The sequence below is a fragment of the Ranitomeya imitator genome, chromosome 3 (genome assembly GCF_032444005.1).
Source record: "Ranitomeya imitator isolate aRanImi1 chromosome 3, aRanImi1.pri, whole genome shotgun sequence".
In the NCBI taxonomy this organism is placed as follows: domain Eukaryota; kingdom Metazoa; phylum Chordata; class Amphibia; order Anura; family Dendrobatidae; genus Ranitomeya; species Ranitomeya imitator.
The window spans coordinates 689,033,362-689,047,589 of NC_091284.1; the positions used below are offsets into that span (position 1 = coordinate 689,033,362).

The following is a 14,228-nucleotide window of genomic DNA, read 5'->3' on the forward strand; positions in this document are numbered from 1 at the left end:
GAAACATCCTTAGGGGTGCACACATGTGGGGGTGCACGCAAACATGCCTGAAGCAAAGCATTCCAGAAGATAAGCATCAAGATAAAGCAGTTATTCCATGGCAGTTAGTCAGGGCAGGAGTCAGGTGACCCACACTCTGCTCTCCCTTCTATCCATGTGCTTTATTCCTATCCTCCTATGTTCCCTTGCCATCCACTTCCACCACCCCATCCCACCTCCATCACGACTCATATGCATCAGCTCCTTCTCTCCTTCCCTCTCCCATGTACAGCTCCCATGCACTTCTCACCTTCCTGAAAAATCTCAGCCCATCTTGCCCAAGCACACTGCACAAAAAAACTACTTGCTCTTTATCTTCCTACTCCTACTGATTTCAGGGGACATATCCCCCAATACTGATCCACCATCCACCAACCCCTAACCTACCTCACATCGAAACCTTACTAACCTTACTAATATTAGTCACACTCATTCATCTCCTTCTTTTAATTGTGCCCTTCCTTGTATGTAACAAGCTTCCTTTCCTACACAATTACTTTCTGAAACACTCTCTTAATCTCTTGGCCCTCACAGAAACCTGGATTCAGGATTCTGACACTGTCTCTCCTGCTGCCATTTCCCATGGTGGCTTACAATTCTCACATTCCCCAAGACCCAAAAACAGACATGGTTGTGGAGTCGGCATACTCCTGTCCCCGCAATGCACTTTCCAGGTCATCCTCCCAGTTCCATCACTCCTATTCCCTTCTTTTGATGTTCACACCATGAGGCACTTCCATCCCCTCTCCCTCAGAGCATCGGTCATATACTGGCCCCCAGGCTCACCCACCCACTTCCTGGACCATTTCTCTACCTGGCTGCTGCACTTCATGTCCTCTAAACCACCAACCCTTATCCTGGGAGACTTCAACATCCCATTAACAGCCCCACTTCCGCATCTGCATCCCAGCTTCTATCACTAACCACTACTCTAGGCCTCTCACAGCTCTCAACCTCTGAAACACACAAAGACGGTAACACCCTTGACCTGGTCTTTGTCCGGCTCTGTTCAATCTCCTACCTAGATAACTCACCGCTTCCCCTCTCTGACCACAACATTCTCTCCTTCATGCTCACAATTCCTCGCCCACCGCAGCACACTCCTACCTACCACACATTCAGAAATCTACATGCTATCAACCCTTATACACTTTCAGACTCCCTACACTCATCATTGTCCCCAATCTCTTCTTTTTCCTGTCCTGATCTGGCTATACATCACTACAATGACACTCTTAGAAGCACCCTTGACCAAGTAACTCCCCTTACCCTCAGAACCTCCAAACACAGAGTAAAACAGCCATGGCTCACATCGCAAACCCGTTTTCTCCAGCGATGCTATAGGTGTGCTGAATGCTTATGGAGGAAAACTTGCACACCAGAAGCCTTCATACACTTCAAATTTATGTTAAGAACCTATAATTCTGCCCTTCACCTCGCCAAACAGACCTACTTTATCACCCTGATCTCCTCACTATCCAACAACCCTAAGAAACTTTTTGACATCTTTCACTCCCTCCTCAGGCCAAAAGCACAAGCCCCTATCACAGACATTTGTGCTGATGATCTGGCCTCCCACTTTATAGTGAAAATAGATACTATCCGTCAGGAAATCTGCTCCCAGCCACTAAGTGCAGTGACTCCCATCCCTCCCTGCATTTCCCCTGGCTCACTCTCCACATTTGATCACAGAAGAAGAAGTCTCTAAGCTCCTCTCTTCTTCTCTTCCGACTACATGCACTACTGCATGATAGATTAGCGAAATTAGGATTATTTAGTCTAGAAAAAAGACGAATGAGGGGCGATCTAATAACCATGTATAAGTATATAAGGGGACAATACAAATATCTCGCTGAGGATCTGTTTATACCAAGGAAGGTGACGGGCACAAGGGGGCATTCTTTGCGTCTGGAGGAGAGAAGGTTTTTCCACCAACATAGAAGAGGATTCTTTACTGTTAGGGCAGTGAGAATCTGGAATTGCTTGCCTGAGGAGGTGGTGATGGCGAACTCAGTCGAGGGGTTCAAGAGAGGCCTGGATGTCTTCCTGGAGCAGAACAATATTGTATCATACAATTATTAGGTTCTGTAGAAGGACGTAGATCTGGGTATTTATTATGATGGAATATAGGCTGAACTGGATGGACAAATGTCTTTTTTCGGCCTTACTAACTATGTTACTATGTTACTATGTTACTGACCCCATTCCCTCTCATCGCCTCCAGTCATCACAACTCGCATAACTACAATCTTTAATCTTTCTCTCTCCTCTGGCATTTTCCCCTCCTCTTCAAACACTATCATTACTCCATTACTAAGGAAACCCGCCCTTGACCCATACTGCACAAACAACTACAGACCGGTCTCCAATCTCCCCTTCATCTCTAAACTCTTGGAGCACCTGATCTACTCCCGCCTTACCTGTTACCTCTCCACTCATTCCCTCCTAGACCCTTCAAAGTACAGTTTCCATCCCCTACATTCGACAGAAACTGCACTCATCAAGGTGACCAACAACCTTCTGATAGAAAAATGTAATGGTGACCACTCTCTGCTAATTCTTCTCGACCTTTCTGCAGCTTTCAACACTGTTGACTACCCTTTCCTACTCTCTAGGCTCCAGTCACTAGGCATTAAGGACACTACTCTCTCCTGGTTCTCTTCCTATCTTCCTGACAGCTCCTTCAGTGTTCTGTTCGCTGGCTTCACTTCATCTGCTTTTCCTCTCACTGTTGGGGTACCTCAGGGCTCAATCCTTGGCCCCCTTCTCTTCTTCCTCTACATGGCCCCAATTTGACAGACCATCAGCAGAATTGGCTTTCAGTGCCATCTTTATTCTGATGACACACAACTATACACATCATCCCTTTACCTTACCCCTGTACTACAGAACGCCAGTGAGTGTCTGTCCGCAGTCTCCAACATCATGTCCGCTCAGTATCTGAAACTCAACCTCTCCAAAAGTGAACTTCTTCTGATCCAGCCATCTACTAACCTCCCTAAATCTGACATTTCCCTCTCCGTGGGTGGTACCATAATAACACCCCGGCAACAGGCATGCTCTATGGGTGTTATGTTTGACTCCGATCCCTCCTTCACATCCCATATACAATATTTTGCCCGCTCTTGCCACTTACACCTAAAGAACATCTCTAGAATCCGCCCTTTTCTCACAGTGGGAACAACAAAAACCCTCACTGTCGCCTTGATCCACTCCCACCTGGACTACTGCAATGCTCTATTAAATGGCCTTCCCCTTACTCAAATTTCCACTCTCCAGTCTATCCTTAATGCAGCAGCCAGGGTTGTCCATCTAGTTAATCGGTATTCAGACATGTCCACTCTTCGCCAGTCGTTACACTGGCTGCCCATTCATTATAAAATACAATTCAAAGTACTTGTTCTCATCCACAAAGCACTCCACAGTGTGGCACCTCCTTACATCTCCTCCCTCATTTCAGTCTATCAGCCTAACCAACCACTGCGCTCTGCAAATGATTTTCGACTAACCTGTGCACTGATCCGTACCTCCCACTCCCGACCCCAAGACTTCTCCCGTGCTGCATCAATCCTCTGGAATGCTCTACCTCAAGATATTAGGACCATCCACAATTTGCATAGTTTTAGGAGCTCCCTCACAACACATTTGTTCAGAGCGGCCTATAACATTCACTAATCAAAGTTATTTTATTTTTGTGTGTGCGTGTGTAACCCATTCACTACTTCCATCTATCCCCCACCCCATGAAGATAGCTGGACCATCATTTTAAATACATCATTGTAAATACACACCTGTACTTTGTATCTCCCCCACCTCATTGTAGATTGTAAGCTCTCACGAGCAGGGTCGTCTTATTTTGTTTTAATTATTGTATTGTTAACATTGTTACTTATGACTGTCGTGTTTAAAACTGTTAAACTGTAAAGCGTTGTGGAATATGTTGGCGCTATATAAATAAAGATTATTATTATTTATTATTATTCCATTTGCACAACAGCATGTAAGTGGACAGTTTGATTTCACAGAAGTTTGATTTACTTTCTATAGTTATTTTCTGTTGTTTAAGTGTTCCCTTTATTTTCTTGAGCAGTGTATATATGTATATAATTTTTTTTTTGCGAAATGTGATATAATTTTATGGCACCACTTAATCCACTATACAATGCATTGAAAAACTAAAAAAAATTGTTAAGTTTCATTTGAAAAAAAAAAACAACTCAATTCCATTCTTATGCCATTTAAACTGCAGTTAAAATGACCTGAACTGTATGTTGTGTTTCAGAATGAATGTTTACAGTGATACCAAATGTCTACATTTGTTATGTTTTCTCTCTTTTGAAAACTAAAAACCTCTTTAAAAACCCCTTACTGACCTCGGACGGGATAGTACGTCCGATGTCAACTCCCCTGCTTTGATGCAGGGCTCCGCGGTGAGCCCGCATCAAAGCCGGGACATGTCAGCTGTTTTGAACAGCTGACATGTGCCCGCAATAGCGGCGGGTGAAATCGCGATTCACCCACCGCTATTAACTAGTTAAATACCGCTGTCAAACGCAGACAGCGGCACTTAACTACCGCATCCGGCCGGGCGGCCGGATATGAGAGCATCGCCGACCCCCGTCACATGATCGGGGGTCGGCGATGTTTCTCCATTGTAACCATAGAGGTCCTTGAGACCTCTATGGTTACTGATCGCCGGTAGCTGTGAGCGCCACCCTGTGGTCGGCGCTCACAGCACACCTGATTTTCTACTATATAGCAGCGAACAGCAGATCGCTGCTATGTAGCAGAGGCGATCGGGTTGTGCCTGCTTCTAGCCTCCCATGGAGGCTATTGAAGCATGGCAAGAGTTAAAAAAAAAAGTTAAAAAAAATGTGAAAAAAATAAAAAAAATATAAAAGTTTCAATCACCCCCCTTTCGCCCCAATCAAAATAAATCAATAAAAAAAAAATCAAACCTACACATATTTGGTATTGCCGCGTTCAGAATCGCCCGATCTATCAATAAAAAAAAAGCATTAACCTGATCGCTAAACGGCGTAATGAGAAAAAAAAATCGAAACGCCAGAATTACGTTTTTTTGGTCGCCGCGACATTACATTAAAATGCAATAACGGGCGATCAAATGAACGTATCTGCACCGAATTGGAATCATTAAAAACGCCAGCTCGGCACGCAAAAAATAAGCCCTCAACCGACCCCAGATCATGAAAAATGGAGACGCTACGAGTATTAGAATATGGCGCAATTTTTTTTTTTTTTAGCAAAGTTTGGAAATTTTTTTCACCACCTAGGTAAAAAATAACCTAGACATGTTAGGTGTCTATGAACTCGTAGTGACCTGGAGAATCATAATGGCAGGTCAGTTTTAGCATTTAGTGAACCTAGCAAAAAAGCGAAACAAAAAACAAGTGTGGGACTGCACTTTTTTTGCAATTTCACTGCACTTGGAATTTTTTTCCCATTTTCTAGTACACGACATGGTAAAACCAATGATGTCATTCAAAAGTACAACTCGCCCTGCAAAAATAAGCCCTTACATGGCCAAACTGACGGAAAAATAAAAAAGTTATGGCTCTGGGAAGAGGGGAGCGAAAAATGAACATGGAAAAATGGAAAATCCCAAGGTCATGAAGGGGTTAAAAACTTCATTAAAATGAAAATTGTGTCTCTATATTCTGAGATGCACACCTTACTTTCAATTTTCCATAGATGCAGCTTTGTGAAAACTTGTTTGCTTGTTTTTCAGTAGGACAAGAAGATGTGAATCCAATGATTTTGGTTAGAACAGCTGAGTACTCATTACCGTTTATATTTAGCATTAAATTAAACAAATTCAAAATTGCCCATTTCTTTCTGCGTGAAAATTGAACTTATTTTATAAATTTGTACGAAGTTAGTCTTTTTAAACTTTATATGAATACCACCGAAAAAGATGATGCAATGGTCAAATTATAGAAAAAATCAATATAAACTTTATTAACACCTATTAAAAACTGCATCACACCAAATTGGGACAGAGGGTGAAAATGGAACAACACATATATTTCAAAAAGGAAAAGGTCCGAAACGCGCGTCGGGGCAAACGCTTTCGCCCGGACTGCAGCCTTCCACCGGTATCCCCGCCACACAGGTAACATCATTGATCGATCAGACGGTCTTTGCTGGGGATCGTCAGCTAGGATATGTGCGTGTGTTTGTTCTATTTGTACCAGTGAGTAGTGACAGGAAATTAGCACATTGTGGAGTAATTAATAGAATATGTAGTGGCTATAGCTGGTAGTGGTCCATACATAGGACTAAACATATATACAGATACCTGTCATGATTCCAATGGCAGGGAATCACAAAAGGACAAGCACCAACGAGCTCTAGGGTGATGGAACCTGAGCTGACCGCGACCCTAAACCTGAACACACAAATAACAATAGCCGGGGAACGTGCCTACGTTGATCCTAGACGTCTCGCACCAGCCGAAGATCTAACTTCCCCTATTAGAAGAAACACAGACCTCTCTTGCCTCCAGAGAAATACCCCACAGAAATAGCAGCCCCCCACATATAATGACGGTGAAATGAGAAGAAGGCACATACACAGTATGAAAACAGATTCAGCAAAATGAGGCCCGCTAAAACTAGATAGCAGAGGATACAAAAGTAAACTGCGCGGTCAGCAAAAAACCCTTCAAAAAACCATCCTGTAATTACTTGAACTCATGTTCCAACTCATGGAACATGAGGAGCAATTACAGCCCACTAAAGCAACCAGCAGCAAAGAGACAATTATATGCAAGCTGGACAAGACAAAAATAAAGCAAAACGTGGAACAAGAAAATCAAAACTTAGCTTGTCCTGAAGATTACTGAAGCCAGAAGCTGAGGTAACAAAACACTCTGATAACCTTGATAGCCGGCGGGGAAATGACAAGAAAGCCCGGTTAAATAGGAAACTCCCAAATCCTAATAGAACAGGTGGACACCAGAGACAGCAGAACACAAATCACCCAGTACCATCAGTAACCACCAGAGGGAGCCCAAAAACAGAACTCACAACAGTACCCCCCCCTTGAGGAGGGGTCACCGAACCCTCACGAGAACCACCAGGGCGACCAGGATGAGCCCTATGAAAAGCGCAGACCAAATCATCAGCATGAACATCAGAGGCAACCACCCAAGAATTATCCTCCTGACCATAACCCTTCCACTTGACCAAATATTGGAGTTTCCGGCTGGAAACACGAGAATCCAAGATCTTCTCCACAACATACTCCAATTCTCCCTCCACCAGCACCGGAGCAGGAGGCTCAAGCGAAGGAACAGCAGGTACCTCATACCTCCGCAACAACGACCGATGGAACACATTATGAATAGCAAACGATGCCGGGAGATCCAAACGAAACGACACAGGGTTAAGAATTTCCAAGATCCTATAAGGACCGATGAACCGAGGCTTGAACTTAGGAGAAGAGACCTTCATAGGAACAAAACGAGAAGACAACCACACCAAGTCCCCAACACGAAGTCGAGGACCCACGCGGCGACGGCGATTAGCAAACTGCTGAGCCTTCTCCTGGGACAACTTCAAATTGTCCACCACATGACTCCAAATCCGATGCAACCCATCCACCACCATGTCCACTCCAGGATAATCAGAAGGCTCCACCTGACCAGAGGAAAAACGAGGATGAAACCCCGAATTACAAAAGAAAGGAGAAACCAAGGTAGCAGAACTAGCCCGATTATTAAGGGCAAACTCGGCCAGCGGCAAAAAGGTAACCCAGTCATCCTGATCAGCAGAAACAAAACACCTCAAATAAGTTTCCAAGGTCTGATTAGTTCGCTCCGTCTGGCCATTCGTCTGAGGATGGAATGCAGACGAAAAGGACAAATCAATGCCCATCTTAGCACAGAACGTCCGCCAAAATCTAGACACAAACTGGGATCCCCTGTCAGAAACGATGTTCTCCGGAATCCCATGCAAACGAACCACGTTCTGGAAAAACAGAGGGACCAACTCAGAGGAGGAAGGCAACTTAGGCAAGGGTACAAGATGAACCATTTTAGAAAAGCGGTCACACACAACCCAGATGACAGACATTTTTTGAGAGACAGGGAGATCCGAAATAAAGTCCATGGAAATGTGCGTCCAAGGCCTCTTCGGGATAGGCAAAGGTGACAACAATCCACTGGCTCGAGAACAGCAAGGCTTAGCCCGAGCACAAACCTCACAAGACTGCACAAAAGAACGCACATCCCTCGACAAGGAAGGCCACCAAAAAGACCTGGCCACCAAGTCTCTAGTACCAAATATTCCAGGATGACCTGCCAACGCAGAAGAATGGACCTCGGAGATGACTCTACTGGTCCAACTATCCGGAACAAACAGTCTCTCAGGCGGACAACGATCAGGTTTACCCGCCTGAAACTCCTGCAAAGCACGTCGCAAGTCTGGGAAGACGGCCGACAAAATCACCCCATCCCTAAGGATACCAGTGGGCTCAGAATTTCCAGGGGAGTCAGGCACAAAACTCCTAGAAAGAGCATCCGCCTTCACATTCTTTGAACCTGGCAGGTATGAAACCACAAAATTGAAACGAGAGAAAAACAGTGACCAACGAGCCTGTCTAGGATTCAGACGCCTGGCAGACTCAAGGTAAATCAGATTTTTGTGATCAGTCAAGACCACCACACGATGTCTAGCACCCTCCAGCCAATGACGCCACTCCTCAAATGCCCACTTCATGGCCAAAAGTTCCCGATTACCCACATCATAATTCCGCTCAGCGGGCGAAAATTTTCTAGAAAAGAACGCACATGGCTTCATCACCGAGCAATCGGAGCTTCTCTGTGACAAAACCGCCCCCGCTCCAATCTCGGAAGCATCAACCTCAACTTGGAAAGGAAGCGAAACATCAGGCTGACGCAACACAGGAGCAGAAGAAAACCGGCGTTTAAGTTCCCGAAAGGCCTCCACAGCCGCAGGAGACCAATCAGCAACATCAGCACCCTTCTTAGTCAAATCCGTCAAAGGCTTAACAACACTAGAAAAATTAGTTATAAAACGACGATAGAAATTAGCAAAGCCTAAGAACTTCTGCAGACTCTTAAGAGATGCAGGCTGCGTCCAGTCACAAATAGCCCGAACCTTGACGGGATCCATCTCAATAGTAGAAGGAGAAAAAATATACCCCAAGAAAGAAATCTTCTGGACTCCAAAGAGACACTTTGAGCCCTTTACAAACAAGGAATTAGCCCGCAGGACCTGAAACACCTTCCTGACCTGCTGAACATGAGACTCCCAGTCATCAGAAAAAACCAAAATATCATCCAAATACACAATCATAAATTTATCCAGATATTCACGGAAAATATCGTGCATAAAGGACTGGAAGACTGAAGGAGCATTAGAAAGTCCGAAAGGCATTACCAAATACTCAAAATGGCCCTCAGGCGTATTAAATGCGGTTTTCCACTAATCACCTTGCTTTATTCGTATAAGATTATACGCACCCCGAAGATCAATCTTAGTGAACCATTTAGCCCCCTTAATGCGAGCAAACAAATCAGTCAACAAAGGCAAAGGATACTGATATTTTACGGTAATCTTATTCAAAAGACGATAATCTATACAAGGCCTCAAGGACCCATCTTTTTTGGCCACGAAAAAAAAACCTGCTCCCAAAGGGGACGAAGATGGACGGATATGTCCCTTTTCCAAGGACTCCTTAACATAATCCCGCATAGCAGTATGCTCTGGCACTGACAGATTGAACAAACGACCTTTAGGAAATTTACTACCAGGAATTAAATCTATAGCACAATCGCAATCCCTGTGAGGAGGAAGTGAACTGAGCTTAGGCTCCTCAAAAACATCCCGATAATCAGACAAAAATACAGGAACCTCAGAAGGAGTAGCTGAAGCGATAGAAATCGGAGGTGCATCATCATGAACCCCCTGACATCCCCAGCTTAACACAGACATTGTTTTCCAGTCAAGGACTGGATTATGAGTTTGTAACCATGGCGGCCAAGTACTAGAACATCATGTAAATTATACAATACCAGGAAGCGAATCACCTCCTGATGAACGGGAGTCATACGCATGGTCACTTGTGTCCAGTACTGAGGTTTATTCATAGCTAAAGGTGTAGAGTCAATTCCCTTCAAAGGAATAGGGACTTCCAGAGGCTCAAGACTAAACCCACATCGCTTGGCAAATGACCAATCCATAAGACTCAGGGCAGCGCCTGAATCTACATAGGCATCGACGGAAATGGATGATAATAAGCAAATCAGAGTCACAGACAGAATGAACTTAGACTGTAACGTACTAATGGCAACAGACTTATCAACCTTTTTTGTGCGTTTAGAGCATGCTGATATAACATGAGCTGAATCACCACAATAAAAGCACAACCCATTTTTCCGCCTATAGTTTTGCCGTTCACTTCTAGACTGAACTCTATCACATTGCATTGTCTCAAGTGCCTGTTCAGAAGACACCGCCAAATGGTGCACAGGTTTGCGCTCCCGTAAACGCCGATCAATCTGAATAGCCATAGTCATAGACTCATTCAGACCCGTAGGCGCAGGGAACCCCACCATAACATCTTTAATGGCCTCAGAAAGGCCATCTCTGAACTTTGCAGCCAGGGCGCACTCATTCCACTGAGTAAGCACTGACCATTTCCGAAATTTTTGACAATATATTTCTGCTTCATCTTGCCCCTGAGAGAGAGCTAATAAAGCTTTTTCAGCCTGAATCTCCTGGTTAGGTTCCTCATAGAGCAAACCCAATGCCAGAAAAAACGCATCCACATTAAGCAACGCAGGATCCCCTGGTGCCAATGCAAATGCCCAATTTTGAGGGTCACCCCGCAGGAAAGATATAATAATCTTAACCTGCTGAGCAGGGTCTCCAGAAGAGCGAGATTTCAAAGAAAGGAACAGCTTGCAATTGTTCCTAAAATTCAGAAAACTAGATCTATCTCCAGCAAAGAACTCTGGAATAGGAATTCTAGGTTCAGACATAGGAGCATGTACAACAAAATCTTGTATATTTTGAACCTTAGCAGCAAGATTATTCAAGCTGGAAGCTAAACTCTGGACGTCCATGATAAACAGCTAAGGTCAGAGCCATTCAAGGATTAAGAGGAGGAAAAAAAAAAAAAAATCAGCCTGGCTGCAATTAAGGCTAGGCAGCAACCTCAGAGGAGATAAAAAAAAAAAAAACTTCCTCAGACTACTTTTCCTCCTACTTCAGCCCAAACATTTTGGCCGGCTATACTGTCATGATTCCAATGGCAGGGAATCACAAAAGGACAAGCACCAACGAGCTCTAGGGTGATGGAACCTGAGCTGACCGCGACCCTAAACCTGAACACACAAATAACAATAGCCGGGGAACGTGCCTACGTTGATCCTAGACGTCTCGCACCAGCCGAAGATCTAACTTCTCCTATTAGAAGAAACACAGACCTCTCTTGCCTCCAGAGAAATACCCCACAGAAATAGCAGCCCCCCACATATAATGACGGTGAAATGAGAGGAAGGCACATACACAGTATGAAAACAGATTCAGCAAAATGAGGCCCGCTAAAACTAGATAGCAGAGGATACAAAAGTAAACTGCGCGGTCAGCAAAAAACCCTTCAAAAAACCATCCTGTAATTACTTGAACTCATGTTCCAACTCATGGAACATGAGGAGCAATTACAGCCCACTAAAGCAACCAGCAGCAAAGAGACAATTATATGCAAGCTGGACAAGACAAAAATAAAGCAAAACGTGGAACAAGAAAATCAAAACTTAGCTTGTCCTGAAGATTACTGAAGCCAGAAGCTGAGGTAACAAAACACTCTGATAACCTTGATAGCCGGCGGGGAAATGACAAGAAAGCCCGGTTAAATAGGAAACTCCCAAATCCTAATAGAACAGGTGGACACCAGAGACAGCAGAACACAAATCACCCAGTACCATCAGTAACCACCAGAGGGAGCCCAAAAACCGAAGTCACAACAGATACCATGGAGTTTAGCTGCTGTGCCGGGTGATTGTGTCGGTCACCTATGTATCACGCGGAGCGTATGTGTTGTTCCATTTTCACCCTCTGTCCCAATTTGGTGTGAGGAAGTTTTTAATAGGTGTTAATAAAGTTTATATTGATTTTTTCTATAAATCGACCAGGTAATTTGGATCATGTGTCTGTGTCATTTTTGCTTTATATGATATATATTTTTAAACTTTGTGGATAGGTGATAAATGTGTTTAGAATAACCCCTTTTAAGTCACAGCCTGAAGAGTCTGGCAGCAGATTATTCCCCTTTCATCTTAAGGCCGGTTTCACACGTCAGTGGCTCCGGTACGTGTGGTGACCGTTTCCTCACGTACCGGAGACACTGACTCACGTAGACACATTAAAATAAATGTGTCTCTGCACATATCAGCGTGTTTTCACAGACCGTGTGTCCGTTTGGAAAACACGGAGACATGTCAGTGTTCGTGGGAGCGCACGGATCACACGGACCCATTAAAGTCAATGGGTCCGTGTAAACACGTACCGCACACGGATGCTGTCCGTGTGCCATCCGTGTGCTGTCCGTGTGTGTTTTTCCTGTCATAGGGTTAAAATTGTAAAAATTGTTGCAATACACGGACAAAGACACACGGACAGCACACGGACAGCACACGGACCCTAGAAACGTACTCACGGACATCACACGGATTCCACACGGATGGCCTACGTGAGCACATGGACACACAGACACGGATAACTCCGGTACCGTTTTCTCCGGTACCGGAATTATCTGGACGTGTGAGACTGGCCTAATACATATGTATAAAGAGTTCAATTTACCATTTGCATTTTTTAAATGTAATTTTTCTTATTGGTGTTGTTGTTTTTGCTGACATTTTTTACACTAAATTCTTGAAAATGAAGCACATAGTTTATACATTTGGTGCAAAGTAAAAAATGCTTTTTTCATTTTTGTCTTTGATCTGTTTTGGGACTTCTAAATTTAAAAACTTGCACATTCGCTAAATGATGTAAAAGTTTATACAAAACTGACTGCCATATAGAAAATCACTTGGGGTGGGATGTGGTAGGGGAATGGAGTATATTTCATCTAAATGTCACTCAATTGATGAATAATCACCCAAAATCATCTGGAAAACAAAAACTCCACAATGGCAAACGGAAAAAATATCAAAAATGGGTGAACACATAAAGTAGGATTTAAAAAGGCACAAATTAAATGAAGTAGGCGCAAATAAAAAACACAGGCAAAACACCAAAAAACAGACAAAGAAAGTGCAAATGTACAAATGTAATAATGAATTAGGCCCAAAGTCTCAGTTGTAATGCCTTGTAAAACTGTGTACTAGGGTGAAATGCCAGGACAGCAACTATATGGAACTTGTATGTTCTTCCCATGCTTATCAGGGTTTTATCAGAGTCCTACAGTTAAGTCTCACACTCCAAAATAAAAACGTATTGACTGGTAATTGATTTCCTATAAAATGCCCCTAGTATGGCTCAAATAGAGAAATGACATAATATTGTATAAAAAGAAATATAATAAATGTATAAGTAAATGTCATTTTACTTTACCGGAGTTTCTTCTGCCCATAAGTCCAACAAAACCATCATATGAATTGTCTTCATAAAACCTTTTTAGAAGTGATGCTGGGAGTTTGTAGGCATCTGAAGATTTCTGTTTAAAAACATCAAAGATTTGGATTTAGTAGTTGTAGTTTTTAATTACACCATTGATTTCTCCATATCATCTACTGAAAAAGAGTTAAAAATCCAAGTGAGGTGAAATGGTAACACAATTACACAATTGTTTTTTGAGCTGGGGCCGGGAGCCCCATTTCTAGGGATTCCAATGCCCTTCTCATCTTGGGATCCTTGGCAGTCTCAACATTCAGACAACTCAGTGATCAGCAAGGTATGGATAGGAGATAAAAAACAAGAGAAGTCCAGCTCAACGAACTTGTGAACAAACTACATTCTTTATTCACCAAAAGTGCTCAGCAAAGGGTAAAACTACATCAGCCACCTGAAACGCGTCGATGTTGCATATCATGTAGCTATCAACGCTGATGTTGCTTTACCCTCAGCTGAGCACTGTTTGGTCACAAGTTCGTTGAGCTGGACTTCTCTTGTTTTTGATTGCTCCAGGCCTTG

The 14,228-nt window shown here is 43.5% G+C and overlaps 1 protein-coding gene across 1 annotated transcript in view; it reads right to left on the bottom strand.

The window, feature by feature from the left end:
* Window positions 1-14,228, bottom strand: part of TAC3 (tachykinin precursor 3) — a 216,230-nt gene that overhangs the window by 53,254 nt on the left and 148,748 nt on the right. The window contains exon 3 of the mRNA XM_069758530.1: window positions 13,650-13,752. Within this exon, the coding sequence (XP_069614631.1) occupies window positions 13,650-13,752 (103 nt within the window). The remainder of the gene's footprint in view (window positions 1-13,649; window positions 13,753-14,228) is intronic.